A 27,085-nucleotide genomic window follows, 5' to 3' on the forward strand; every position below is an offset into this window, starting at 1 on the left:
GAGGGGCTCTGGTTGCAGCGCTGTGTGCGCTGCCCCGAGGGCGGCAGCAGGGACCTTCGGGGGCAGCACTCAGCCCCAGGGCACCACCCAAGCTTATCTGCACTTTCTTTTGGGAACTTGCCCAGCCTGCCTCTGAAACAGGAAAACGAAAGCATAGCAACACTGGCTTCTCCTTGTTTCTTAGGGGAAGCATCCCTGCAGTTTGATTTTTAAACTGGAAGAAGGTAGATTTAGATTAGATATTAGGTAGAATTTATTTTATAATGAAGGCAATGAAATGCTGCAAGGGTTTTTCCAGAGAAGCTGTTGTTGATTTATCTATGAAGGTGTTCAAGGCCAGTTTACATGGGGCTCTGAGGAACCTGATCCAGATGAAGATGTTCCGTTTCCCAGGGGTTGGACTAGATGGTGGTTAAAGGGGCCTTCCCACCAAAATTGTTGTAGGTTTTCCTGGGTGATTGTATGATCCTTGTCCCATACTAGCGTGCCAGTGTTCTACTTGAAGTTCTTTGAGATAACACAGAGATGTTACCCAGCTCCAGCAAATTTTCTGGCCCTTTCCATAGTGACCCTGTCCAGCACCCTCCACTTACAAGCTCCTCTTTGGTCCCTGCAGGCCTCAGCCAAGCAGCTGTCAATGGCACAGCTTCCAGTGTGCAGAGAAAACACCCTGGTAATGCCTTGAAGAAGAAGGTCTTGAGGAAGCAGGACAAGATGCCCTTACTGCTCACTATGCCCATCATCCAAGAGGAAGGCAGTGTCCCATGCAACTCCTCAGGTAAGTCTGCTCTGTGGCAGCTTTTTCCCATATAGTTATTTCCTTGCAAAAGGAGCACAAAGTGCCTCCTGCCTCAGCCAGCACAACTGGGCTCTTTGGTCAATAGCCTGTCCGGGAATGAGCACCAAATCCACTTTTGAGTTCCTCCAGCTTGGTTGTCTTGCCGTAGTCGGTTCTTAGAGATGCATTGGAAAGTTGAGCTGAATAAAGTAGAGGTAAAGGCCTAAGCTCGGGCTTTTGTCCATCCTGATAATCCAAACTACAGCGCTGGTGCCAGGAGACAGCTGTAAGTGCAGAGAGGAGCTGGGGGCAGTGTGCCAGGGTGTGCTCACTGTGCACCTACGAGTACCACCACCATCAGTTGACCACTCCCCATTGGGGCCCTCTGCCTGTGCTGTTGTTCGGCTCTGCAGCCAGCTTTTCTGCTATCCCAGTAAGGGTTGTCTCTGCATGGCAGTCAGTGCCTTGGTGCAGTCGTGCTGCTGCTCCCTGAAGTGATCAATGGCTCCTGGCTGCCACCATCCCATGGCCTGCAATTCCAAGAGGGAACAAGCAGTGCCTCCTGTGTCACTGCAGCCAAACACAGTGGCTGCTGGTAGGAGGTGACAGTCAGGAGGGGCTGCCTGGTGCTTCAAGGTTGCCTGTGCTATCATCCCAACTAGGGTGAGATAAAAAGAAGGGAGCAAGGAATAATAATTGGAATGCTCTTTTCAAGTGATGCTACTTCCACGTTGAGAACTGACCAGAATTGAGCCTGGGTTGTTCCGGCTTGGCTTGGTGCTGTGGCAGGGCAGCTGCAGGAGTTTCCTCAGGGAGTTGCAGAGTGCCTCAGTCCTCAGGGCTGGGGGAAATGAGGGCGCTGGGACAAGAGAGGCCCCTGGGGGGTTCCCTCTAGGTGTAGCCATTCCCACTGGTCGTCCCTGTCTGGCAGGGAGTGGGAGCTCTGCGGCCTCAGGAACCTGCCGCTGGCTGTGCTACCTGTGGCACTTGGGAGCTGGCACTGTGTGGGCAATGGTCAGGTTTAGCCTGGAGCTGTGCCCAGCTGGGGGGGCTGGGAGAAAGCAAGGAGCCCAAGGAGGCAGACAGCAGGGAGGTGTGTGAGGCAGTGCCAGTTTGCAGTACATGGAAGCCTGGCTGGGAGCTGGGGCTGCAGGCCGCTCCATGGCGGGGTGCCTTGCCCGGGGCTGCAGCGCTCAGGGCTGACCCTCTCCTCACAGTGACCTCGCAGACGGCCACTGGTGCCGAGCGCCGACAGGAGCTGCTCCGTGAGCGTGGGCACAAGGACACAGCCTCTGCTGACCCACAGCAGTCCTTGCTCCAGGCACTCTCCTGGCTGGGCAGCGATGACTGGTAAGAAAGGCCCCAGTCACTCTGTCTCCCTCTTAGCGTTAAGGAAGCTTACAAGTGGATCTTGCCAGTGCCTCTGAGCCCCGACAGCCCAGAGGGCAAAGGACTCTGCTGAAACCACTCCAGAGCAGTGAGAGGATCAAGATTTGAGAGCAGCCTTTGCTTGGCCTCGGTCTGCAGCTGTGCTCCAGCTGCTGCCGCTCTGTGCTGCTCCCTCGCTTTGCCTGCTGCTCCATGGAGCTGCAAAGGAAATCTTGAGGGAAGAGAGGAAGCTGTGGGATGAGATGATTTGCTGGCTGAAGGCAGCAGCAGGATGGCAGCAGTTTTGAGTGTAGAGATTTGGGTGCCTTGGGGCACTGGCCCAGTGGGACTGAGTAAGATTTCTCTCTGCTCCCAGTGCTGACAGCAATGGCAGGTGACAGGGTCTCCCTGTGACCTCCTGCATGTGAGTCCCAGAAGCAGCTCCAGGGAGTCACTCTTTCTGAGAAATGGACTGATTTGTGCTTTCAAATCCCCAGCCTGTCTTTACTCCTGAAAGGCTCATGGCAGAAGGGAAGGAGAAAGCAATGAAACCCTCTAGGAATCTTGGACTTTTTGAATTCAACTTTTTTCTTCTCACTGCTTCATATGGGCTGGAGGTGTTTTGCCAATACTCAACATGTGTCCCACAATTAGACACAGAGAGAAGGAGGCCCAGAGGTGATAACCCTACGAATGTTAGGTGATGCTGGTTAAATTTTTGGTGATATTGGTTGTGATGTCGGGGTTAGCATCAACTCACTGTTGGATGCTTCATTCACACAGGGGTACAGACTCCATTCACACTGGGATAAGCATGAAAAATCTGCCACATGCATCTCTTTGTGCAGTCACATTTGCTTTGCAATTCTCTTCTGCTTTCTCTTCCCCCTTTTTGTTTGGTGTCCTCTGAGGTACAAGAGAGCTTCTGCAGGTGTGGGGGGTCCCGGTGACTCTCAGGGGTGCCCATGGGATCGGTCAGCAGCCCTGTGCTGCAGCCCTGATGCCTCACACACCTTCCTGTAGCTCAGGGCTGCCTAGAGCAAGTGCTGAGAGACAGAGTTGTTTACACCTTTTAAATAACATGTTGCTGTAGTGGGCATTGTTTTTGGTAGGGGATTCTGGGAAAAGGCAGAGTTTCAACTGTTCTTTCCCAGGCGTGGAATCTTATGGGACACCCTGCTGCTCCTTTTCTGGGGAATGTGGAGGTGGAGTGGAGTGAGTGAGAAACAAGCCTGGATTGTAGCATGGAAACTGAGCTCCAGAGTGCCAGTGCAGACTTTTATTGCTGAACTGCCTGCTGGGGATGAAAAAGAAGGAAAATGCCCCAATAACTGCCCAAGGGGATTGTGTCTTAGGGACAGGTATAGGGAGGTGACAAGAAACAGGAGCATGACCCAGTCTCACAGCTTCTAGGAAACTGTGTCATAGGGACTCCATGGGCCAGACATTTCAGAAAGGCTGTCTTGTAAAAGAGCCACAAATGAAGACACTGAAACCCCTCTATTTGTCTCTTGGATTTGTGTATGCTTTTGACAGCAACAACATCCTGCGGGCAGGAGCTCCACAATTTCATTAAGTACTCCTTGAAAAGCACCTCCCATTGTTTGACTGAGCTGCCAGCCTGGTAATTTCAGAGGGTGCTGCCTAGTTCTTGGGTGGAGAGAAAAATCCATCTTTTTGGTACTTGCCTTTCAGGGAGATGAAGGAGAAGGGACTGGTCAGCATCAAACTCCTGGCTGGGTCCCATTCAGAAGTCCTGCTTTCAAGGCTTCGTGACATTTGCTTGGCAGTTACCAGTGAGGTGAGAACACTCTTGTGAACTGTGCCCTGTACTTCATACATGGTGTGTAGAGTAGCTATGTGCTTGTTCATCTCCATGTGTGCTCAGAGACTGCCTTCATTTCTCTTTTTAGATCTTGTATTTCTAATGTCTGTCAGGTTTCTATGGGATCTGTGTGTAGATGTAGTTGTATTCACTGGTAGGTCGGGTATCTGACACTCATCTTTGAGTGAGCTGCCATTATCATGAAATGTGCAAATGCAGAAAAAGATACTCTAATTATGTTATTTTCAGAGTCCTAGTCTCTGCCCGAGCTGTCATTCAACACTGCAAATTAGTCTGTAGGCCTGAGCGTGTGTTTTCTGTTTCCTGGCTGAGTGCTTCAACTGCTGGTGTTGCTTTTTTAAACAGGAGCACGTGACTCTTTTATCTTTATGACTGACGCCTTTATGGTTTGAAAGCAGCCCTTACTTTAATTTGGTTCTTTGTGTTTCAAAGAAAAGAGCCTAAAGGGAAAGCAGTTGACATTAAAGAAGGCTTAAGTAGATACTTTATGAAATTTCTTATTTTTAGGCCTGTTACATGCAAGTCTGAGGCCAGATATTGGTGCCAGTGGAAGTGTCATGCTGTGCATGTGCTCTTCTGCTCTTATTGTGCTTTTATGTTCCTCTGGACACAGTGGGACGTGTTGTCATTTCCTGAGTCGTCTGTCTAAGGCAACTGGTTTTCTTTCCGAGGTCATTCTTATGTTTCCCCTCATGACTTCCCCAGGTGACCAACCTCCGCTCAAAGGTGTCCTACTTGGCCATTGTCACTCTGGGAGAGCTCTTTGTGACCTTGAAGAAGGACATGGACTCTGAGGTGGATGAGGTGGCTCGGGTCCTTCTGCACATGATGTGTAATTCACCAGAGTTTGTTGAGAAAGCAGCCAGTCACACCCTGGGGATCATGGTGGAGAATGTGACTCCTGCACGAGCAATGACTTCTCTCCTGGACAGTGGAGTCAAGTAGGTTCTTCTTTCAGTGATATTCTTCACCTTCTAGAGTACTTCTAGGTGGGGGAAGGGATGAGAGAAAGAATGGGAATGGTGGGAGGGAAGGGTCCTGTATCCTGCATCTTCTGTCAACTCAGTGACTGGATTCTCCAATCCACCTCATTTCTTTCCTCTTGTCCCGTATTTCTGCCCTACCTCAGCCTATGAGTTCTCAGAATGAAAGAGCTGTAGAATATGGGAAGTTGGACGAGGCCATGAGGATGATTAAATCCAGTTCCTGGCCTTGCACAGAGCACCCCAAGAGTCACACCATGTGCCTGAGATTGTTGTCCAAATGCTGCTTGAACTCTGTCAGGCTTGGTGCTGTTGACCACTGCCCTGGGGAGCCTGTTCCAGTGTCCCAGGCACCCTGTGGGTGAAAAAGCTTTTCCTGATATGCAACCTAAACCTCTTCTGACTCATCTTCCCGCTGCTTCCTGGAGTCCTCCCAGTCTGTCAGAGTTGCCTAGATGTGGTGAATGGTGGGGAAGTGCAAGTGCCTGCAAAGGCTAAGGATAGAGCCTTGTGCTTCTGTGGGAAGAGGGACAATTGCAATTGCAGCTATGAGTGCTCTTTGATATTTCACTGCACTAAGCACAGAGGCCCTGGGAAAAAACATGCATCCTCATGATGCCATTAACTGGAGAAATAAGGAGGGTACTTGCTGGGGTATGGAGCACCTAGGGGAGAATGTGCTGGCTGTGACACAGCCTGCACAGCAGGTGCAGGTCCTGCCAAAAGGAGTCCTGAATGACTGTCCTGGCCATAGAGCTCTACTTTCTAATCAAACTGGTGTTTCATGTTAGCCTTGAGATGATGAATCACTGCACATACACCTTCACAGGCCCACTACTATGGAATAGCTGATGCAAATGCTGCCTTAAGTGTTTGTGCTGAGCCTGATAATTATCAAAAGACACTCTCTAGAACTGGACAATCTGGGTAAATTGATTGCCACACTTTCCCCATCTTTGCAATAGGATAAAACATTCAGATGTACCCCTTGCCCATCCTCACAAAAGAAACAGGCTGCATTGCTGCATATTCTGCAACTTCACGGCCCACAGTGTGTTTTCTCTGCATCTGTATTTTTCCAAATCTCTGCAGATTTGGGGATAAATGGCTGGAATGAGCCTCAGTCCTGCTGCAGCTCTGTGTAATGGGTGCCCTCTGATAGGTTAGCATGAATGGTCTTTCATTTCTAAAGAATTCATATGTAATCTATTTTTTTATCTTTCTCAGTGGAAATTGTGGCAAAGACACTGAGTATCAGGTCGTGCAGGGAGACTGAATTTCTCCGTCTTCCTTGCAGACAGTCCTTGTGTCCAATGCTAATTTGAGTTTCTCTGAGGACAGAAGCTTCTACAGGTGTCTGAAGCTGCAGGGAGAAGCCAGGCCTCCTTCCCGCAGCAGTGGCAGGGAGCACGCTCTGGCCAAGGCCTGTGCTGCTGTTGCTCCTTCTCCCTGTGCCCCAGTGTTTGCTCTCCTCTTGCCAGGAGCCGCCACGCCCAGGTGCGGAAGTGTGCGGCGCAACTGCTGCTGTCCTTGATGGAGAAAATTGGAGTCACGAAGCTCGCAGGCACACCCAGGGCTGAGAGGCTGGCGCACGCGGCAGGGACGCTTGCTCAGGACTGCCACAAGGACACAAGGTAACCATCTTCATTTCACCTCCTCACACAGGAAAACTGCCTTGTGTCTGTCTAGAAAGGTAAAACCACAAAAGAGTGGTAACGAAAGGAAATATTAAGTTACCTCACGGTGTGGATAAGGGCCATAGAGGCATGGAATACCCGGAGTTGTATGGGATCCATTGGGGCCATGGAGTCCAGCTGCCAGCCATGTGCAGGACATGCCAAGAGTCACTCCATGTGCCCAAGAGCATGGTCCAAACACTTCTCGAGCTCTGTCAGCCTTGGTGCTGTGACCACTGCTCTGGATTACCTGGGGAAATGACTGTAGTGGGTAAGCTGAGGTTGTCCAGCAAGAAGGAGCATTGCCAACTTCCTGTGACTTGAAGGATTCTTTCCTGAGATCAAAAGAGCTCAGATTTGGCAGTCAAACAGTTTTGTTTGATCTTAGGTGCACAACACAGAGCCAAAATGTTGCCTCATGTTCATCACTGAAAGACCCAAAGCAGATCTTTCTTGTTAACTTAAAACTTTTCTAGAAGTATTTCAGGACTAATGTATTCAGTCTGTCTAAACCTCTTCTGCAGCTTTCTAGAATGCTGTTGTCTGTGGCTCAATGACCTCTAAATTTCTTCTTGAGGAAAACTGGTTTCCTAGTGGCAAAATCAACCCAAGCCACCCAAATCCCCTTACTTTGATGATTCAATTAATAGCTGCCAAAAATACAGGAGCAACTAGCTGCTGCTCTGCACACATATGGAATAGTCAAGAGGAGGCCTGAGGTGTTTTGTGCTGGATTCTCTGCCAGTTAATGGAAGGCAAATTATTGAGCAATGGCAGCAAGGTACTTCTAATGGGATCTGACAACAAAACAGATGTGTTTCACTTGTTCCCTGGGATCCTTTGATCCCACAGAAGCACACCCACAGTTTCAGAGTGAAATGATATTTTTCTCTCACTTTGCTGAGTAGGTAATGCCATCTCATGCAAGGATTGCAAAGGATGACATTAAGGTATCAGCCTCTTCTGTTAACAGGTTTCCTTTGTTTGTTCGATTTCCTTCCTTCCTTCCTGGAATCCTTCCTTCCTGGAATCCTTCCTTCCTTCCTGAAATCCTTCCTTCCTTCCTGGAATCCTTCCTGGAATCCTTCCTTCCTTCCTGGAATCCTTCCTTCCTTCCTGGAATCCTTCCTTCCTTCCTGGAATCCTGCCTTCCTGGAATCCTTCCTCCCTTCCTCCCTTCCTCCCTTCCTCCCTTCCTCCCTTCCTCCCTTCCTCCCTTCCTCCCTTCCTCCCTTCCTCCTTTCTTCCTTCCCTCCTTCCTTCCTTCCATAGGCATTATGGACAGGAGATGGTGAAGATGTTGATAAATCATCCAAAATGTAAAATGCTTTTGGAGCGATCCATTCCTGCCTGTGACCTGGAAGATATTCTGAGAAGAATTAAGAAGAAAGTAAGTGCTTGGCAGGAGAAATGTCTCCTTTGTGCAAGTATAGCCACAGCTAATAGGACATCAAACATACCTAATCTGTCTTTATCTCATTCCCCTTCTGCTCAATCATTTTGCTCCTGGGAATGAGCTGTTAATCCCCAGCCTGTTCATCTGCAGACCACAAAGGAACTGATATTCTTAGGGGAAAAGTGGGGCTTTGAATATTTTGACTATTGGTCACAAAGAGGAAAGGGGAAGAGAAGAAAGTGGGTTTGCATTTAAGCATAACTCCCCACCCTGCTGTCCCTGCTCTGCTCCCAGTAAAGCAATGAAGTGAGAAAAGTGCTTCTGAGGAGAACAGAGTCTTTGCAAAAGACACTGGAAGCAGTAGTGCCAAGAGAATTTCCAAAACTGCAGCAGATGTCCCAGTCAATCCTAATTGCTACAATTACCGTCTGTCTTTTGGGAATACTGCCCTGCTGTCAAGCCCTGTGGAGCTGGAAGAAGCTTGGTGAATCCAGCAGCATCCAGAGGAAAATCATTTGTCTGGGGGGGGACTTTCATTGTTTTTATCTACGTTATAGAAGGGAGCGTGTCCTTTGTGCACAAACAGGGAGAGCGAGTGTTGAACCAAATCATCTTCCAACAAAATTGGCCCACCCCAAAGAGTCCTAATTTTTCTGCTTTTTCCTATAAGATCTCTTGGTGCCTAGCAGTTTCCATTATTGCCATTTATGCTCGAGACTCATGAATTGGGGAGTTTAAACTGCTGCTCACTATGGCAGCACCCATAACCTGCCTTGGGCTATTGCAAACAAAGAGTTGGCATCACTGAATCTCTGGTCTGTTTCCTTCTGTAGGTTTGCAAATATTTCCCTAAGCCTTGGTAGCAGTGATCCTGGTTCTAACTTGTGTTTTTAAGCAGACAGTTTCCTATTCTATATTCTAAATGTTGGTGGGGTTTCTCTGTGTCCTTGTAGGGGATGGAAGAGCAGAAGGGTGAACGCCCATGTGTCAAGAGCCCTGTGAAGATGAGGAGCCATGTGTCAAAGAAGCCCCAGGCCACATTTCCTTCTAGTCAACGGTACTGAGCACTTTTGTTAGATGTGACAAAGCACACAACAAGCTTGACATTTCTCTTCCTCAGGAAAATCTTTCTGGAGAGATGGCCTGTGCCACTGATTCTTTCCTTACCCTATAAATTTTCTTTGATAAAAAATGCCTATATCTGCATTAATAATATTTGTAGATTGTCTCCCGTAATGATTGTCTTGAAGTCCATGCTGTTTTCAGAGCCTCATGATTCTCTAGCTTGAAATCACATCATGAGTAAAGCACCTCTGGATGTTTTGCTCACAATTATCTGCAGGTATTATCACCAACAAGCCATCATTTGGTTTTATTTTCCAGGGTGAAGTCGACCTCGGATGGACGCCTCCTACACCATCCAAAAGTCCAGGTCACGTTGCCTCCAGCTGTGGATGAAATGGAGATGCTCCAGAAGCTTTATGATCTCCTGGAAGCCAAGGGGTTTGAGACATGGATGGAAGGAGTGGCACTCCTCCTAGACCTGTGCAAAAACAGCCCCAAGCTCATCACCACAAACATTGTCCAGGTATGTAGGGTATCTTCACTGTTCCTTCCCTTCAGCTCCTCTCCCAAGCCTGTAGCAATGAAGTTAATTCAGTCTGTCTTGGCACTACATCCTGCCTTGTTGGGACAGGCTGGTCCCTCTTACCCAGACAAATTTAATTCAGGTCCAGCATGCAGGACAAGTTCTTTCAGTCCAGCTGTATTTGTCTGGCAGGTGCCTATTGATGTTGTTCATCACATGATGACAGAATTTTCCACTGCCCTAACCTTTGCTGTCTCCTACTCCCAGCTGGGTTCAATGAAAGGAATCCAGCCACTGAAAGCATGGCAATTCTTCTCTTGATGAAAAATGGCTTTGAATGGGGAAGAGAAGTATCAGGCTGGGTTGGTATAACCCAAATGTTTTTACAGAGATACTTCTCCAAACTCCATCCTGTCTTGCACAAACACAACTGTGGCTACTCGTTTCCATCCTTGTCTCTATTGCACTTGGTAAAGATGGTGTGTACCTCTCTTGGGCACTAAATGATCATTGCTACATCCCGTCTTCAAACAAGGACATTTTAATCCAGCTTTCTTGCTGCTTGTTCTCTTCACAGATTTTTGATCATTTTGTCCTGAGAATATCTGACACGCACAAGAGAGTGAAGCAGATGGCGCTGGACGTGCTGGCAGAAATGATAGCCATCCTGGAAGATGCCTTGAACCCCGTGATTGTCCGTTTAGTGGAAGGAATACTAAAGAGCCTGAACTCAAAGGATACCGGGGTTCATGCTGCAGCTGTGAAAGCGCTGGAAAAATCCGTTTCTCATTTTGGTAAGGCTGACATGGACTCTCCTCAACTGTGTCTCTGCCTCTCTGACACAAGAGAACACTGAGTGCCATGAGAGCTCTTGTTGCCCGTGGAACACTCCAGCTGACATCCACCAGAAGCTGTGGGGGTGCAGTCCTTAGGCACCAGTCCCCCAAGAGGCTTGAATGTGCATCAGCATTTCCCACAAGTGCCAGGAGCCCTTGGCTCTGTGCTGCTTGTCTGGAGAGGAGGTCCTGGACTACAGCTTTGCTACAATTCAGAGGCAAAGGGGATTTTGGAGTTTGCTTGGACCCCATTAGATTTCCCAAATGAATAGCTTTGCTGTTGCCATGAAGGGACACTGGCCCATCATGACTCCTGCAGAGCAGCCCCCTGGAAAGCTCCACATTATAGGCAGTAGCTGCCTCCGTTCCACCTTTCCCATTTGTCTTCTTGTTTCAAATGGGACACTTATGATTCACCAAGTGCATTTCCTTAAAACAAGCAGATAGAAATCCAGCTGTCAGTGATGTCTTGTTCCACATGTTGTTTTCATGGGGCAGGATGGCTGTGGCAAATACCTACACAGGCAAGGACTGCTCTAAATTCCTTTGTCACAGAGATTTATGTCAGCACTGAAAATGCTGCTCGGGAGAAATATGCCTGACAAATGGAGTGTTGAAGAGGCAGATCTTCAAGGGGAGTTTCCACTTTCTCCACCTCAGCTGCTCTGCGAACTCCTGAACTGCCTGACTCTGTGCCTTTGTGTATCCCAAGTCTGGGCTTCTTCCTGTTTGCTCTGGAGTTCAAAACCTTTTCACTGCTTACATGTGATTGAACTCTTGAGGTCCTTGATCTGAAATGTTTAACACAGCTCCCGGTCCAGCAGACAACTTTGCATTGACAAATGTGAACGGAGAGGTTTTCTTTGGGAATTTAACCCCCCCCCCTCAAGTAGGCTGGAGGGAAAGAAGTACATCAGCAGAAAATTACTTGATTTTATAAATTGGGGCTGCCCCTGCCCTTCCCCTCCCCACTCTCCTTTCTCCTAGGACCTCAGAAGAGTGAGCAGAAACGTGTGTTTCTCTTGTAGATAAAGTAGCACTGATGAAAGAGTTCAGCCACCAATGGAGTCAGCTGAGTGGCCAAGCTCTGCTGGATGTGACAGAGCGTATCACAGGTATGGCCTCTGCTAAGCCAAGAGGTCTCCCCAGGGAGCATTTCCAGGGCATTCCTGGCAATAGACAGTAGAGTAGCTGCTCCAAATCAGGAGGTGCTGAGCTTGTCCCTCCTGCCCAATGCCCATGGCAGCTGTGTTTGGCAGGTTTTCCCTGGCTGCTGCAGAGGTGTGCAGTACCTGGCACGGGGGTGGCGCTCGGCCTTGGGGCCGAGCTCTCACTGGGGCATCTCAGAGCCCACCTCCAGGAAAGGGAGGGGTTAAAAATACCCGACCTGGCTCTTCTCTTGGGAGCTCAGGGTCATCTCTGGTCCTTTAGGGAAAATGTAGCAAGTGCTGTTTCAGGCAATCCGTTTGTTTTGTCCTCACAGAATTCTCATCTTGCTCTTGAAAAGTTTTGAGACTGAACCCTGCAGTGCCTGGGGGTCACAGCTTAGGTCAAAACTCAGCACCCAGATTAGGGGCACGGATTTGGTGCAAGGCAGCCTTTGGGGCCAGAGGGGCAGAAGCAGAGTGCTGAGGCTCCCTGCCTGTGCTGTCAAAGTGGCATTGGACTGAGCATTTCAGGGTGTGCAAACAGTGTCTTCCTGTGTCAGTGCTGTCCAAAATGCTACAAATGCAGCTGATAATTGATTCCTCAGAGGAGCTTGCTATGTCAGCAACAGCCCAGGAATGGAAAAGTGATAATCTCTCTATATAGTGGACAAGATGATTTACAGCCTTGCTTTAACGGGGTCTAAATGCACTGCTAAGTGTGCCAGCATCTTTAAATGCAAGGTTTCATAGATGTTGTGTCTTCTTCAGCAATCTCAAATGCTCAGTGTTCGGTGATTGAGAATGTCAAAAGCCCTTGAAAGGGCATTGGGATAAAGTAGATGTTTAGGAAGAGGGAATTTAGTTTTGGAGATATTTTGATCTCTTCTTCAAATAAAGGAAATAAACATAAATTAGGACTCTTTTAGGAAGAGCAGATGTTCTCTCTGAGATTTAGTGGGAACAAACAATGTTTTCTCAAGTTCCATTGTGACCAATGTCTTGAATTGGATTTTAACTGAAATTAACATCCATTTTGAAATGGATGCCATAACCCTTTTCCTGCTTGACAGAATTGGTTTTGGGCACTTTCAGGAAGTGTTTAAATGTTGATGATTGCTGGTGGATTACGAGCATAGAGAAAATGAAGTCTCTTCCACCACAGAATAAGAAGTGGTTACTGCATAACATTTTGCCTGATCAGAAAATATGAATGGTGTCCAGAGCATTTCAGGTTTTGATGTCTCAGCCACATCTGCCATGCAAGGAGCCTGTTGGTTGTCAATTTTTTGCCTGTGTTTGACAAAGTTCAGTTCAGAAATTGAGCAGGGAGTAGGCTTCAGAGAGAAAGGGAGAAGACACTCGTGTTGTGGTTAAATTTCATTCATCTGTGTTGCATTTTTCTTTCTACATTCTACTATTGCAGTGCACATTGCAAGAAAAATGCCATTAACATTGAGAGAGGGAATGACATTAAAATGTGGAGATGCACAAATGCCACAGCAATGAGGTCTGGGTAATTACCTAAGACACTCTGAGGTTTGAAGCAGCTGTTTGTTGGAAGGCACAAAAGCACTGTGCCAAAGACAGCAGCTAGTCACTGATGTTTCTAATCCAGCTGTCAAGCAGCACCCATGTCTGGTGGGCTGGAGTTTGGAAGTGTGGTCTAATAGTGCCCTTTGCTGTGTGCCACTGAGCAAAGGGAAGAGCCAGATTGGATTCTGGCACTTTGACATCAAGGGTCACAAAGATGGAATTGTCCTTTTTCTTAGAAACCTTTCAATTGAATCTCCATGGTGCATTTCCAAATCTTCAGTGTGGGTTTAGACAACTTCCTAATGGAAATGAAAGGGAAGTTGACATTTTAGTCATTCTTGATGTTGAAACAGGTTGTGAAATGATCCAGTAAAGGTACAAGTTCTGCCCACAGGTGCAAGTATTTGTTTGGAGACAGTACTCCTGAGGTGTTGTTGGTTCTATTTTGGGGAGGATCAGCTGCTTTGGCCATTTCTGGATCGTTGGGCTCTGTGTGCTATTTCGCTGCTCTTAGGCAGAGAGGCTTCCAAGAAGCAAATCTCGAGGTGGATCCTTGTTTGCATTAAGGTTGTTGTTTCAGAAGCTTGTGTCTCTGTCCCGGCAGTGCTTGTGGAAGGGGTTTATGCCAGGAGCCCTGAAGTGGTCCAGCGCTACGCCCTGCCCGTGCTCTGGTCCTTCCTGGAGAACAAGGCGCTGCCTGTCCGCAGCGCCAATGTGCGCACGGTGGTCACCAGGCTCGCCTCTGCCCTCTACGAGGTGATGGGCACCAAGCTGAAGAAGCGTGCTGCCCGCCAGCCCCCACATGTCCAGGAAAACCTCTCCAGCATCCTGGGCTGGTGAAGGCTTGATGTTCTCCAGCAAGTTGACCAAGTGCTGAGATGGACTCCTGCGGTTCTGACCTTTTAGCTGTGCCAGAAATGACAAAATACTCAGGAAGGGTGTGCATCTGCCCCTGCTCTCTCCACTGCCCTTCCTAGTCATGGCATGCTCAGGGGCCTGAAGACACTCTGGATTGAGGACAAAGTGAAGGACTAGCATGGCTCAGCCTCCCACAGAGGTAAGGTGGGAGCTGGGCCGCTCTCTGGTGGGAGGAAGGGTCTTGTGCCAGCCTGGAGAGCCTGTGCACATTGCCAGGGAGCAGTTGTGCCCTGCAGGTGCCCCCTGCCATGAGCTGTGCTGCTGCCAGTGCCCTGTGGAGCTGTAGGGCTGCTGAGCTGTGGGGCAGGGAGAGGAGCAGGAGGCTGCATGTGCAGCTGAGCCATTGCTGGGAAGCACAGGGCTCTGGGCTCCCTGCTGTCCCAGAGCAGCCCAGAGGCCATGGAGTTCCCCTGGGCGATCTGTGGAAGTGGCTCAGGGCGTGCCCCTGGCCTGCCTCCAGAGGGTGATGGTAGGAGAATGTTTCCCTGTGCAGCTATTTATGAATTTCCAAGAAATGTGTTCTATGAAATATGGAGCTTCAGATGCTTTAGGTTTGCATTGCAGCCTCTGTTACATTTTGTGTCTCCATTTTGCAGACCTGCCTGGCTACTGTGTTTCCACCGAGTTTTCTCTGGACATTCTTTTGTGCATTTACCCACAAAGTCCTTTCCTGCTGTCCAGAAGAGCTCTTTCCTCCAAGCCCAGGAAGAAGCTGCTGCCTATCCAAAGAGCATTTGAAGACAAGGATTTATGCATTAGCCTGTATAGTTCCAGATGTACATATATTCTGATAGTTATCTGTAGGTTTCAATAAATATATTTTGATTCTATCTTAATAATTTTGCTGTTATATTTTTTATTGTGTATATTTTTGGTGGTATATTTTGTTTTTTATATTTTATAGTTTTATATTTTTTCCCATTGACATGCTAAGGATGGCCAGGTCCTTGAGACCTTGAGATGGGGAAGGGAGAGCCTCCCTGATTTTGTGAGTTTCTCTGGGAGGGCGGGGCCAGTGTGGGGAAGGAGGCCAAGGCCACGAGATTCGAAGCAGGTAAAGGAGGGTGGGGGGGCAGTTACTGGTACTCACCCCTTTTTGGCTCTGGAAGGAGGAAGGCAGCTGGAAAACCTCACCGCGCCATCCCAGTGCCAGGAGCTGCCTCTTCTGGTGTTGGACCTCACACCCCTGCCAGGATGCTGTCCTGCTTCAGTTTGCTATCTCCAAGCATCCTGTTGGAGCACCGGGACCGACATTGCTCCAAGGATTCGTGAGCAGAGTCTCTCCTCCACCCTTCCCATCTGGGACACAGCTGCCATCACCCCCAGCTCTCCTGCAGCTGTGCAGGGATCCTCACACCTGCCCTGTCCACTGGGAACCTGCCAGAGCTCACTGCCAATGGCGATGGTAACTGCACCAGGGGGGAAAAGAGCACACAACCAAAGGAACTGTGACTGGGTTCCTGTTAATTTCATAGTTATTGTTGTTTAGATTGGCCTTGTTGTATATTTAGTAGAGAACTGTTCTTCCTGTCCCCCTATCTTTCCCTGAGAACCTCTTGATTTCAAAATTATACTGACTCAGTGGGAAGGATTTTACTTTCTCCATTTCAAGGGAAGGTCCTGCTTTTTCCCTAGCACACACCTGTCCATTCAAACTAGGATACGGAGCATGAGGTGCAGGGCTGATGTGTGAAAGCAGGAGGATCTCCTCCAAAGTAACTTGTTTAATTGTCCATTTTATTACTTCTCTATTTACTCCACACTACTAAGGCAAGGCAAGCTTTGCTTGCAGGCAAAACAGGCATGGGATACACTAGGGTCCCTTGCAGCATCAGCAGGGCTGGCAGTGACAAAGCAGGCAATCTGCTCCATGGTGAGCCACTACACAGCCGCATCCCAATGTGGGTTTAAGTAGCATGGTATTATGGAGAACTCCTTTTCTGCATCAGATACCAAAAGAACGTCCACAGCTTCTGGTGGCTGTCAGCTGGAGCATTCCACAGGCAACACGAGCTCTCAAGGCACTCAGTGTTCTCTAGTGTCAGAGGCAGAGACACAGTTGAGGAGAGTCCATGTCAGGGGTCAGCCTTCCCAAACTGAGCAATGGATGCTTCTGCCACTAACACTGACAGGAAATAAACAAACAAAATTTCTGTGCACACCAGGGCTACGTGTGGATTAAATTATTTCTGTTTCACATCCTGGCCAGAACAACATCGTGGTCAGAATATCATTGTTCCTAGATTCTCTAACACTAAAAATATTGCTGGAGAGTTTTTGTCATTCCCATAGATTTGGTGACATCCAGACACACTTAACAATCCATTTGGGTCCAAGTTCCATATTGCAGACTGTGAGAGATTGAAGGCCTTTTTGGTTCGTTGTGATAGATAGATAGATAGCCTTGAAACCCGATGCAGTCTAGTTACTATGTAAACAGATAGGTAGGTGGTTACTGATTGTTTAAGCTTGACTCAATAACCGGACGTCTCAGTAATTCCCAGGGAAACAAGGAGTACTGCGAGGTCAGCAAAGACAACGGAAGACATGCGAGGTCAGCAAAGACAACGGAAGACCCCATAACAACCGGAAGAACGTGTGCAAGGCCTATCACGTACCCGGAGACTGGAGGACTTAAGAGAGACAAACTCTAGGAAGAAGTGTGGCAGTTTTTCGGAGCACGGACTCCCTGCCACCCAGCGCTGACATTTGCCTTTGTCTTTTATAATTAATAAATTCTCTAAAATTGAACCGGAATATGGCCCCTTGTGCTCATTCATAACAATTTGGTGCCGTGACTCGGATCGAGACTGGGGGGGGGGGGTCTCCCCTTGCGGGAAGGCGCGCCCCACCTTTGTTGGTGGTCCCGGGGGGACGGGAGCTCACTCTCTCGCCTCGACCAACGAACCTAAAACCCTAAAAGGCAAAGGCAAAGGGAAGAGGGCCCGGTAGACCCCTTAAAATTTGTGCACAAAGTCCAGACGAAGACGCAGGACGCGTAAGTATACGGGATCCGTTCGGGCGGGGTCGGGATCCCGGAGTACGGTGACTCGATGTGTGTGTGAGAGGGGAACTGGCAGCCGGATTCCCCAAGCGAGTGCGGACCCTTAGTAGTGCGGTTCCCACTGACCCGCGAGGGCTTGGGCCACGAAACAGGGGAAGCGAAAGCGATATTTTGTGTGCGAGTGAAGGTACTCCGGAAGAAATGGGGCAGGGGAAGAGTAAGCCTCCTGCAGAGATTAAACTTCCACCCCTACCAAGAGATAGTCCCTTTGGGTTTTTATTAGATAATTGGGAACATTTTCCAAATACGGAAGGAAAAGATAAGGCTAGGATGATACATTATTGTGTGGAGGTGTGGGGTGGAAAGGAAATTTCAAAAAATGTGTTTTGGCCAATATTTGGGTCCTCTGAGGACTGGGTGAAACAAAAACCAAATATTTGGGTGAATACAAAGAAACCTTTTGTATAGAGGAGAGCGAGTACGCAAAGGTGTGGGTAGGCCGCCCAGAAGTATTTATTTTTAAGCTGACTGAGAAATCCAAGAAAAATAAAGAAAAGGGAAAGGGAAGTCGGGCCGAGGAGACGATTATAGCCCCTCCCCCGTATGTGCCTCCTCCCCAAGCGCAGGAAGCAGCGGGTCCTAATGCACCCTCAGGGGAGGAATCTGATTCAGACCAATCAGACTACACCGGGCCGACAACTCGGAGCAGGGCTCGGAAAGGGTTGTATCCTCTGAGGGAGATGCCAAGGGGGGGTCCACAGGCAGGAATAGGATTTATATCAGTACCCCTTAGTTCGGGAGATGTTAGAGACTTTAAAAAGGAGATGGGACACTTATTAGAGGATCCACTGGGAGTGGCCGAGAGAGTGGATCAGTTTTTAGGCCCAAACACGTACACATGGGAAGAGTTACAGCCCATTCTAAACATTTTATTTACCGCAGAGGAAAAGAATATGATTAAGAGGGAGGGAATGCGTATTTGGGACATTACTTAAAAAAAAAAAAAAAAAAAAAAAAAAAAGAGAAAAGTAAAGAAAATAGACCCTGAAAGGATCCAAGCAATTGTGTCACTACCAATACCAAAGAATAAGAGACAAATTCGTCAGATTTTGGGACTCACTGGATACTGTAGGCAGTGGATTGAAAATTACAGTAGCAAAGCCAGATTCCTGTATCAGAAATTAGCACAGGAAGGGCTGATGAAATGGAACCCAGAAGACACGGACAAGTTCCAAGAATTAAAGGAAAATTTGATCCATGCCCCAGTCCTGAGCCCTCCGGATCTAAAAAGACCATTCTCTTTGTTTGTGAATATAGAAGAGGGGGTCACATTCGGGGTGCTTACTCAGGATTGGGCGGGGAAAAAGAAGCCAGTTGCTTATTTGTCAAAAATTTTAAATCCGGTAAGCAGGGGGTGGCCCACATGTTTGCAAATTGTAGCAGGATGTGCTCTATTAGTGGAAGAAGCTAGAAAAATCACCTTTAACAGTAGTCTCAGAGTAATGTCTCCCCATAACATTCGGAGTGTACTGCAGCAGAAGGCAGACAAATGGATCTCTGACGCAAGGCTTTTAAAATATGAAGGAATTTTAATAGAGGCACCCAATTTTACCCTAGAGACTACCACATTACAAAACCCAGCTGCCTTTTTATACGGGGAACCGGAGTATGAGCCTTTAACCCACGACTGTATAGTTGCCATAGAAGAACAAACAAAAATTAGGCCTGATCTGGAGGAGAAGGAATTAGAGGATGGCGAAAGGTTATTCGTAGATGGATCCTCTAGAGTAATAGAAGGAAAAAGAAGATCAGGATATGCAATCGTAGGAGGTCCAGACCTGCAAGTAATAGAAGCAGGCACTTTGGATAAGTCCTGGACTGCACAAGCATGTGAGCTATATGCTATATTAAGAGCCTTAAAACTCCTCAAGGGAAAAGAGGGAACGATATACACTGATTCCAGATACGGATTTGGGGTAGTTCATACCTTTGGAAAATTATGGGAAGAAAGAGGTTTGATCAATTCGCAGGGAAAAGACCTAGAGCACCAAAAACTAATAATTGAAATACTACAAGCTTTAAGGGGACCTAAGAAGGTGGCTGTGGTTCATCTCAAAGGACACCAACGGAGCATAGACCTCAGAAGTAGAGGAAATAACGCTGCAGACCAAGAAGCAAAACGGGCAGCGATGAAGGAAATGGTCCTAAAAGAAAAAGGGGGGCAAGAGAACAAGAGAGTACACAATAAGGAAGAGACTAACCTAATTTTCACCAATGGAGAAAAAGAAAAGTTGAGGAAAATGGGAGTTAAAGAGGAGTCAGGAAAATGGGTATTAGAGGATGGACGGGAAGTGTTACCTAGGGCAGTGGCCCAACGAATATTATACAAACTACATCAGAAAACACATTGGGGAGCCCAAGGGTTAGTGGATCATTTTGCCACTAGGTTTATAAGTATCGGGCTCCACGATATGGCCAAGCATATTACTAAAAGATGCCCCATCTGTTTACGAGTGAACCGGAGTAACCTTAGGAAGCTACCTCATGGGGGAAGACCATTGGCAAAAAGACCCTTTGCAAATCTACAAATAGACTTTACTGAATTGCCAAAAGTAGGAAGGATCAAATACCTTTTAGTAATAGTAGATCACCTCACCCACTATGTGGAAGCCTTTCCAACGGCAAGGGAAACGGCACAGACGGTTGTAAAGACCCTGTTGGAGGAAATAGTCCCTAGATATGGGGTACCTGAAACCATTGACTCTGATAAAGGGCCCCACTTCACATCCAAAATAACACAAGAATTGGCAGATGCATTAGGAATAAAATGGGAACAGCACACCCCTTGGCATCCCCAAAGTTCAGGTAGAGTAGAGAGAATGAATGGAGAAATAAAGAAACAACTTACTAAACTAGTATTAGAAACTAAGTTATCATGGGTAAAATGCATCCCACTGGCCTTGTTAAATATCCGAACTCAACCACGAGCAGACGTGGGGCTTTCCCCATATGAAATGTTATATGGTATGCCATATGATTTACAAGAGGTACAGACTAACCCAAACCTTAGTGAACAATACATTAACAAGTACCTAGTAACCCTGATGAAGTTTAAGAAACAACTGTGGGAAAAAGGAATGTGGGCCCAGAAACCACCACTGGATCTTGCATTACACCAGGTGCAGCCCGGAGATTGGATATTGATCCGGAATTGGAAAGAAAATCCAATAACACCCAAGTGGGAAGGGCCTTACCTGGTGTTGCTCACAACAGATACAGCAGTACGAACCGCGGAAAGAAGGTGGACCCACGCGAGCCGAATAAAAGGACCAGTGGACCCACCCAAGTTCGCTAAAGACTCTGGTTGGGAAGTAAAGGGCACAGCTGGGGATTTGAAGTTGACTCTAAAGAGAAAAACACAATCCTAAGGAATACCGGGATACCTAAACTTCAAGATATTGCCGAATGGACTCAGGAGACATTTGGGTGGGGGAAAACTGGGTGTTGCAAAAAGAATTAATTGGACACTCAGAGCCCCCTGGATACTGTAAATATTTAGAAGATTTTGCTCAACAACCCTATTATCGACCTATTAGACTAGAATATAAATCTCAATTGTGGAATGGAAAAGGGCACGTAGATCATAGGGACATAAGAGTAAAGTGTAGCTGGTTAGATTGTAACTGTTATCCGTTTGTGTGTTTTTCTTGTAAAATTTGTAAAGAACTGTGGTGGGTTCACTGCCAGAGAGGGAGGGCTCCTAGGAGTGTGTGTCAACCCTGTTGGGAAGAACAACGGGAGCTGACTACCTGGGTCTTGAACCAGAAGGTAGCAGCGCGGGAGTTGAAAGTAGGATCTGCGTCTTGGTGGCAGGTATATTCAAAGGGAGTAAACCCTGACCTTTATTGTTGCCATCCTAACGAGCCCTTTGTTCCATTCGTTGTGGACATCCTAGAGGTAAAGTGCCGAAAAAGAGAAAAGAAACTCAGGTGCGATATTCCACCATTAAAGGGAATAAATTGGAACTCCAAAAGGAGAAAGTGGGAAAGAAGAGCCTATCCTGCCCCTGAAGAACATCCTTGCTGCCGAGAAGATGGCTTACCCCGTGGCTCGTAGCAACCGAGTCGACGGGCGAGGCAGAGGGATGAGTTGTGGGGAAAGAGGGATCCGCCAGAATAAAAGAAGCATGAATACAGCACTCAAAACCTCAAAGGAACAGGGTTTGAGAGGAGGTAACAAAGGAAAAACAGTAGGAGCAAAGATAAAAAAGAAAAATTTATTCTGGCAGTGAATATCACCTAGTTCTAAGGGGATGTATAATATGGATGAATGTAATGTTAGCATATGGGGCAGAACCATCGCATGAACCCTTTAAGTGGTCCTTAGCAAAATGGGAGAGACCAGACCCATCGATTCAAACACGGATTACCTCAGGGGCTCCCAGTTTCAATATAACTCTAGAACCATTGTTGGACAGATGGGGTGCCGGGGGTGCTTGGTCAATACCAAGAGGAGTAATCTACATGTGCCCAGCATCAAATCCAGGAAAAGGATATTGTAATTATCCCGGAGAATTCTATTGTGGATATTGGGGTTGCGAAACTATTTCCCTGGGATGGAAAGTTGAGAATCCAGATAAATTCTTAAAGGTAGAGAGGGGTCCACATGGATGTAAAAAAAAACCCCTGGACAGATCCATCGGGGGTAGTAACATATGCAGGAGATTGTAAATGGATTTACCTCAACGTCACCCAACCCCAAGATCCTGCTTGGTTAACAGGGAAGTTCTGGGGAGTGAGGCTATGGGAACCCGGAAAAGACAGAGGGGGGCATATTCTGATAAAGAAGGAATCCATCCCACATGACCCAATAGCCATAGGACCCAACCCAGTAATCGGAGAAAAAGGAGTAGGGTGGAACAATACAAATGAGATAACCAACGAAACTTCTAGAGAAGAGAATTAGCCTCTGAGCTGGCCCATAACCCAACCTACCCCGAAAGATAATTCTCTCTGGAAAATAATGCAGGCCACGTTTGGGATCTTAAATAACACCTATCTGAATTTAACCAAGGGTTGTTGGTTGTGTTATATAGTAAATCCACCGTTCTATGAGGCTTTGGGATCTGCTGCAAAATCAAAACGTATTAATGGGACAAACCCTAGGGAATGCTTGTGGAAAAAGGGGAGGGACAATACTCCCGGAATATCAATGGCACAAGTAAGAGGAAAAGGCAGGTGCATAGGCAATGTACCCAGGGACAAGGACATCCTTTGTCAAGTAAAAATGTCCATAACTGAACCCCGAAAACCAGCCTCATGGATAATTCCAGCTGCAAATACTAAATGGGTTTGCAATACTCTGGGAGTTACCCCGTGTCTAGCGATTAACAACTTTAACAAGACACATGAGTATTGCATACAAGTTCTAATTATCCCCCGAATCTCATATCACCCAAAGGAGTATGTGTATGAACAGCATATCACCCCGGAACATCATTTAGTCAAGAGAGAGCCATTCACAGCCCTCACTGTAGCAATACTGTTAAGCATCGGGGGAGCTGGGGTTGGAACTGGAGTAGCATCCCTAGTAAATCAACAACAGGGGATGAAGGATCTAAGAATGTCAGTAGATGAAGATCTAAGTAGAATTGAAAAGGCTATCGATGGTTTAGTAAAATCAGTAAGATCTCTGTCAGAAGTAGTATTACAAACTGTAGGGGGTTAGACCTTCTATTCTTACAACAAGGAGGATTATGTGTGGCCCTACGGGAAGAGTGTTGTACATATGCGGATCAGACTGGTATAGTTATAGATACCATGGCTGAGCTTCGAAAACAACTGGAACAACTTAAGAGAGAAAGAGAAGCTCAACAAAGCTGGTATGAATCCTGGTTCAATCACTCCCCTTGGCTAACTACTCTTTTATCAACCATAGCGGGACCCCTAATTTTACTGATAACTGGGTTAACATTTGGTCCTTGCATTTTTAACAAATTAATCAATATAGTAAAAGGAAGATTGGAAGCTGCCCACCTTATGCTGGTACGGGCAAAATATGAGCCCCTAAATAGCGTAAGAACTGAGGACCACCTAGAGCTCAACCGAAGGGAACTCCAAAGATACAACGAACAAAAATAAGAAAATAGAAAAAGGGGGGATTGTGAGAGATTGAAGGCCTTTTTGGTTCGTTGTGATAGATAGATAGATAGCCTTGAAACCTGATGCAGTCTAGTTACTATGTAAACAGATAGGTAGGTGGTTACTGATTGTTTAAGCTTGACTCAATAACCAGACGTCTCAGTATTTCCCAGGGAAACAAAGAGTACTGCGAGGTCAGCAAAGACGACGGAAGACATGCGAGGTCAGCAAAGACAACGGAAGACACCATAACAACCGGAAGAACGTGTGCAAGGCCTATCACGAACCCGGAGACTGGAGGACTTAAGAGAGACGAACTCTAGGAAGAAGTGTGGCAGTTTTTCGGAGCACGGACTCCCTGCCACCCAGCGCTGACATTTGCCTTTTTCTTTTATAATTAATAAATTCTCTAAAATTGAACCGGAATATGGCCCCTTGTGCTCATTCATAACACAGACGATGTCTTTGGGCAGCCTGCAAGTGTCTCAGCACAGAATGAAAAGGGATGACAATACTGACACGATTTCTCTTTGCTACTTGAAATTTAAAAGCTCCGCTCCAGCCCACACTGGCAAAATTGTCAGAAGAGGCAATTCTTCCCCACAAAATGCTTCATCTCACTCAAACAAGAAAGCCACAAGCCAACAGTCTTCTTTACTCCTCCACTGCTTTATTTGGCTATTTCTCTAATAGGAATTAGCTTCATTTATTCTTACTTTGCTTCCTGTGTTCCACGGGGCGCGCGGCGGCTCCTCCGTTGGGTTCGCGGAGGCAACGGCAGAACGGCCGCGCGCTCCGGCGGCTCCGCAGCAGCAGCAGCAGCGCCTCTCTCGATCGGTTTTTCGATCGGTTTTCTGCTCGAGTTCCCGCTCGCCCTCCGTGCCCTTCTCCCTCTCAGACTCCCTGTGATCCCGTTCGGTCCCGTCCTTGTTGCGCCTCTCCCAGCCCGGCTCATGCCGCGCCCCGCAAGGCGGCCGTGGGCGAGCCGGCCCCCTGCCCGCCCCTGTCGGGCACGCCGCGGTGCCGCCTCCGCGGGGCTCAGTCCGTACCGCCTGTGGCACCTTTTCAAGAGCCTGTGGACGAGCTCCTCGCTGCGCTGGTGGCGGTGGTGGAGCAGCAGCGTCTCTTGGCTCCGCCTGGCGCGGGCCCTGGCGCTGGCCCGGCCCCGACCGAGGCCCCTCCCGCGGTTCCGCCCACAGCTGGCCCGCAGCCGCCCGGCTCCCGCCCCGCCGCCGGCGCATTCCCCCGAGCGAGCCTCGCCGCCCGGCAGTTCGGCCGCCGGCCCCGAGGCGCCGGAGCCCGGGGCGGCTCGGGAAGCAGTGGCGGCCGGGGCGGGCGGGTCCCCCGGGCAGAATGCCGAGAGCGCGGTGCCGTCCACACGGGCGGAGAAGCCTCCCCTGGAGCAGCTGTACCGGGAGGGCCCGCTGCTGGGGAGCGGCGGCTTCGGCAGCGTTTACGCCGGGCCCCGGCTCGCCGACGGCGTCCCGGTAAGAGACGGGGCCGGCTCGGAGCGGGGAGGGGGGTGGCGAGCGGCGGGCGGCGAGCTGAGCCCTCCGCTCGCCTTGGCTTGCAGGTGGCCATCAAGCGAGTGTCCCGGGACCGCGTCTTGGAGTGGGCGCGGCTGGTGAGTGAGCGGGGCCAGCGGGAGCAGGCGGCGGGGTGTGGCGGGCGGGGTAAGGCCAGGCCCGGCCGGGTGGGAGCCGGGACGCTGCGATGGGAGCGAGCGTGGAGCGAGCGGGGGCCGCGCAGCGTCCCGGGCCATGGGCAATGGGAGCTGCGGTGGCGCCGGGCAGGGGGTGGCGAAGGCGAGCGCAGCATCGGCGCCGCTGACGGCATGGCGGCTCCCCCGCAGCACGACGGCGCCCTTGTGCCCCTGGAGCTGGTGCTGCTCTGGATGGCGTCGTGGCCCGGCTTCCGCGGCATCGTGCGGCTCCTGGACTGGTTCGAGCTGCCCGACGGCTTCGCGCTGGTCATGGAGCGTCCGGAGCGCTGTCAGGACCTCTGGCACCTGCTGCACACGGGAGGGTTCCTGCCAGAGCCCGTGGCGCGGGCGCTGTTCCGGCAGGTGCTGGGGGCCGTGCGGCACTGCACCAGCCGCGGCGTCCTGCACCGCGACATCAAGGCCGAGAACGTGCTCGTTGACCTGGCCACCGGCGAGGTGAAGCTCATCGACTTTGGCTGCGGCACCATCCTGCAGGACACCTTCTACACCCAGATGGCCGGTGAGCCCAAAGCCGGGGCCCAGCCGGGCAGTGGAGCTTCTCCCCTGTGCTTCCACAGGTGGAACACACAGGGAGGGAGGGAGGGGGAATGCTGCTTCAGCCGGCTGCAGCCAAGTTGCATTTTGGCAGGAGCTGGGGCTGGCTTTTGAGGAGCTGGCTGGGAGGGAGGGAGCAATCAGCATTGGCCTGATGAGCTGTGCCCGTGTGCCATAGGAACGCGGGAGTACTACCCACCGGAGTGGATCCTCTTTGGCCGCTACCATGGCCAGCCAGCCACCATCTGGTCCCTGGGCATCCTGCTCTATCAGCTGGTGTGCAGGCACCTTCCTTTCAAAAGCAGAGAGGAGATCGTCCGGGGACAGCTCTTCTTCCCGCCCCGGGTGTCTCAAGGTGGGGATGGGCCTTCAAGGCACGGGAGCAAGAACGGCTTTGGGAGAGGGCAGGTGGCACATAAGTGTCCTGCTGTTGCAGCTGGGGAGGAGGTTCATCTCCTGGGCTGAGCTGGAGGAGGCGGCACGTGTGCCTCTGCTGCTCTCTTCCAGAAGAGAGGATGGATGGGAAGCTGTGCGAACAGCTCTGAGCACTCTTAGTGTGCTGTGGGCACTGTGAAATCTGGGAGAGCATGGACAGGAGCTGACCAGCAGTTTCTGGTTTCTCTCTGCAGAGTGCCAGCACCTGATCAGGTGGTGCTTATCCATGGACCCTGCAGACAGGCCATCCTTGGATGACCTTTTAGAACATTCTTGGGTGCAGAAGCCCCACCTGGCCCAGGAGACAGCAGAGATCCATCCCTCTGCACAGTAGAATCCAGGATGCCCGCAAGCAGCAGCTGCTCGTGTCTTGTGGCTCTCAAAGAATTCCCCAGAGCATTTCCCAGTGGCCCTGGCATGGAGCAGAGAGCACAGCCAAGGAGGTGCTTCCTCAGGTCCCCGGCGATTTGTGGAGGGAGCGGCTCAGGGCTCCCCATCCTATTGGAGAAATTGTGGCACAGTGCAGTGAAGTTGCCACAGAGTGGAAAAGGGGAAACATCCCCCTGGAGCTCAATGGCCTCGTGATGTCCCCGCGAGCCAAGGCACATCTGGCGTGTTCTTCTGGAGATCAGCGCAGAGCTGGAGAACGCCGTCCTCGAGCTGGCCACTGGCAGGGCAAAGCTGATGGGCTTTGGTTGCAGCCCCTTCCTAAAGGACACGCTCTGCACCCCGACGAAATCAAGATGAGTCCCCAGGCGGTGCAGGGGTGGGGGGATGCTCGTGCCTCCAGGCATGGCAGGGCTCAGCCTGGCCACGTGCCGGAGGTTCCCCGTGGGGTGGCAGTGGACAATATTAATCTTTCTGCCAACTGCTCAGCTGCTTTTTGGTGGGGCAGGGGATGGATGTTGTGGAAGGGGAGCTGGCTCCTGGCCTCGCTGACAGCTTCTTCCTGCCAGCATGGCACAGGCTGGGGTGGGGGCATCCGGCCTGACAAAAGCATGCATCCATGTGGATAGGGAGCAGCAGAGGGGGACGGGTTCTTTAGCCATGGCCCAGCTGCTCTGCTTTGCAGGCCCTTGAGGAAGGGGTGGGCATACAGGTGGGAAAGGTAGGGTTTTTCCCCACCACTGGAGAGATTTTAGTATCATAAAGAGCGGTCAGACCTTCCCCAGGCCCGTG

At 49.5% G+C, this 27,085-nt stretch overlaps 1 protein-coding gene across 1 annotated transcript in view; it reads left to right on the forward strand.

Annotated features, from left to right (window-relative positions):
• The window catches only part of LOC134042005 (serine/threonine-protein kinase pim-1-like), a gene marked incomplete at its 3' end in the record, with an annotated part of 28,717 nt that extends 2,498 nt beyond the window's left edge, over positions 1-26,219 (forward strand). Inside the window, exons 2-9 of the mRNA XM_062489078.1 lie at positions 16,575-16,684; positions 17,139-17,261; positions 23,388-23,483; positions 24,567-24,701; positions 24,788-24,838; positions 25,067-25,436; positions 25,650-25,826; positions 26,101-26,219. Coding sequence (XP_062345062.1) covers positions 16,575-16,684; positions 17,139-17,261; positions 23,388-23,483; positions 24,567-24,701; positions 24,788-24,838; positions 25,067-25,436; positions 25,650-25,826; positions 26,101-26,219 — 1,181 coding nt within the window. The remainder of the gene's footprint in view (positions 1-16,574; positions 16,685-17,138; positions 17,262-23,387; positions 23,484-24,566; positions 24,702-24,787; positions 24,839-25,066; positions 25,437-25,649; positions 25,827-26,100) is intronic.
• Between the last annotated feature and the right edge of the window lie 866 nt (positions 26,220-27,085).

This window comes from Cinclus cinclus, chromosome 3 (assembly GCF_963662255.1).
Source record: "Cinclus cinclus chromosome 3, bCinCin1.1, whole genome shotgun sequence".
Lineage (NCBI taxonomy): Eukaryota > Metazoa > Chordata > Aves > Passeriformes > Cinclidae > Cinclus > Cinclus cinclus.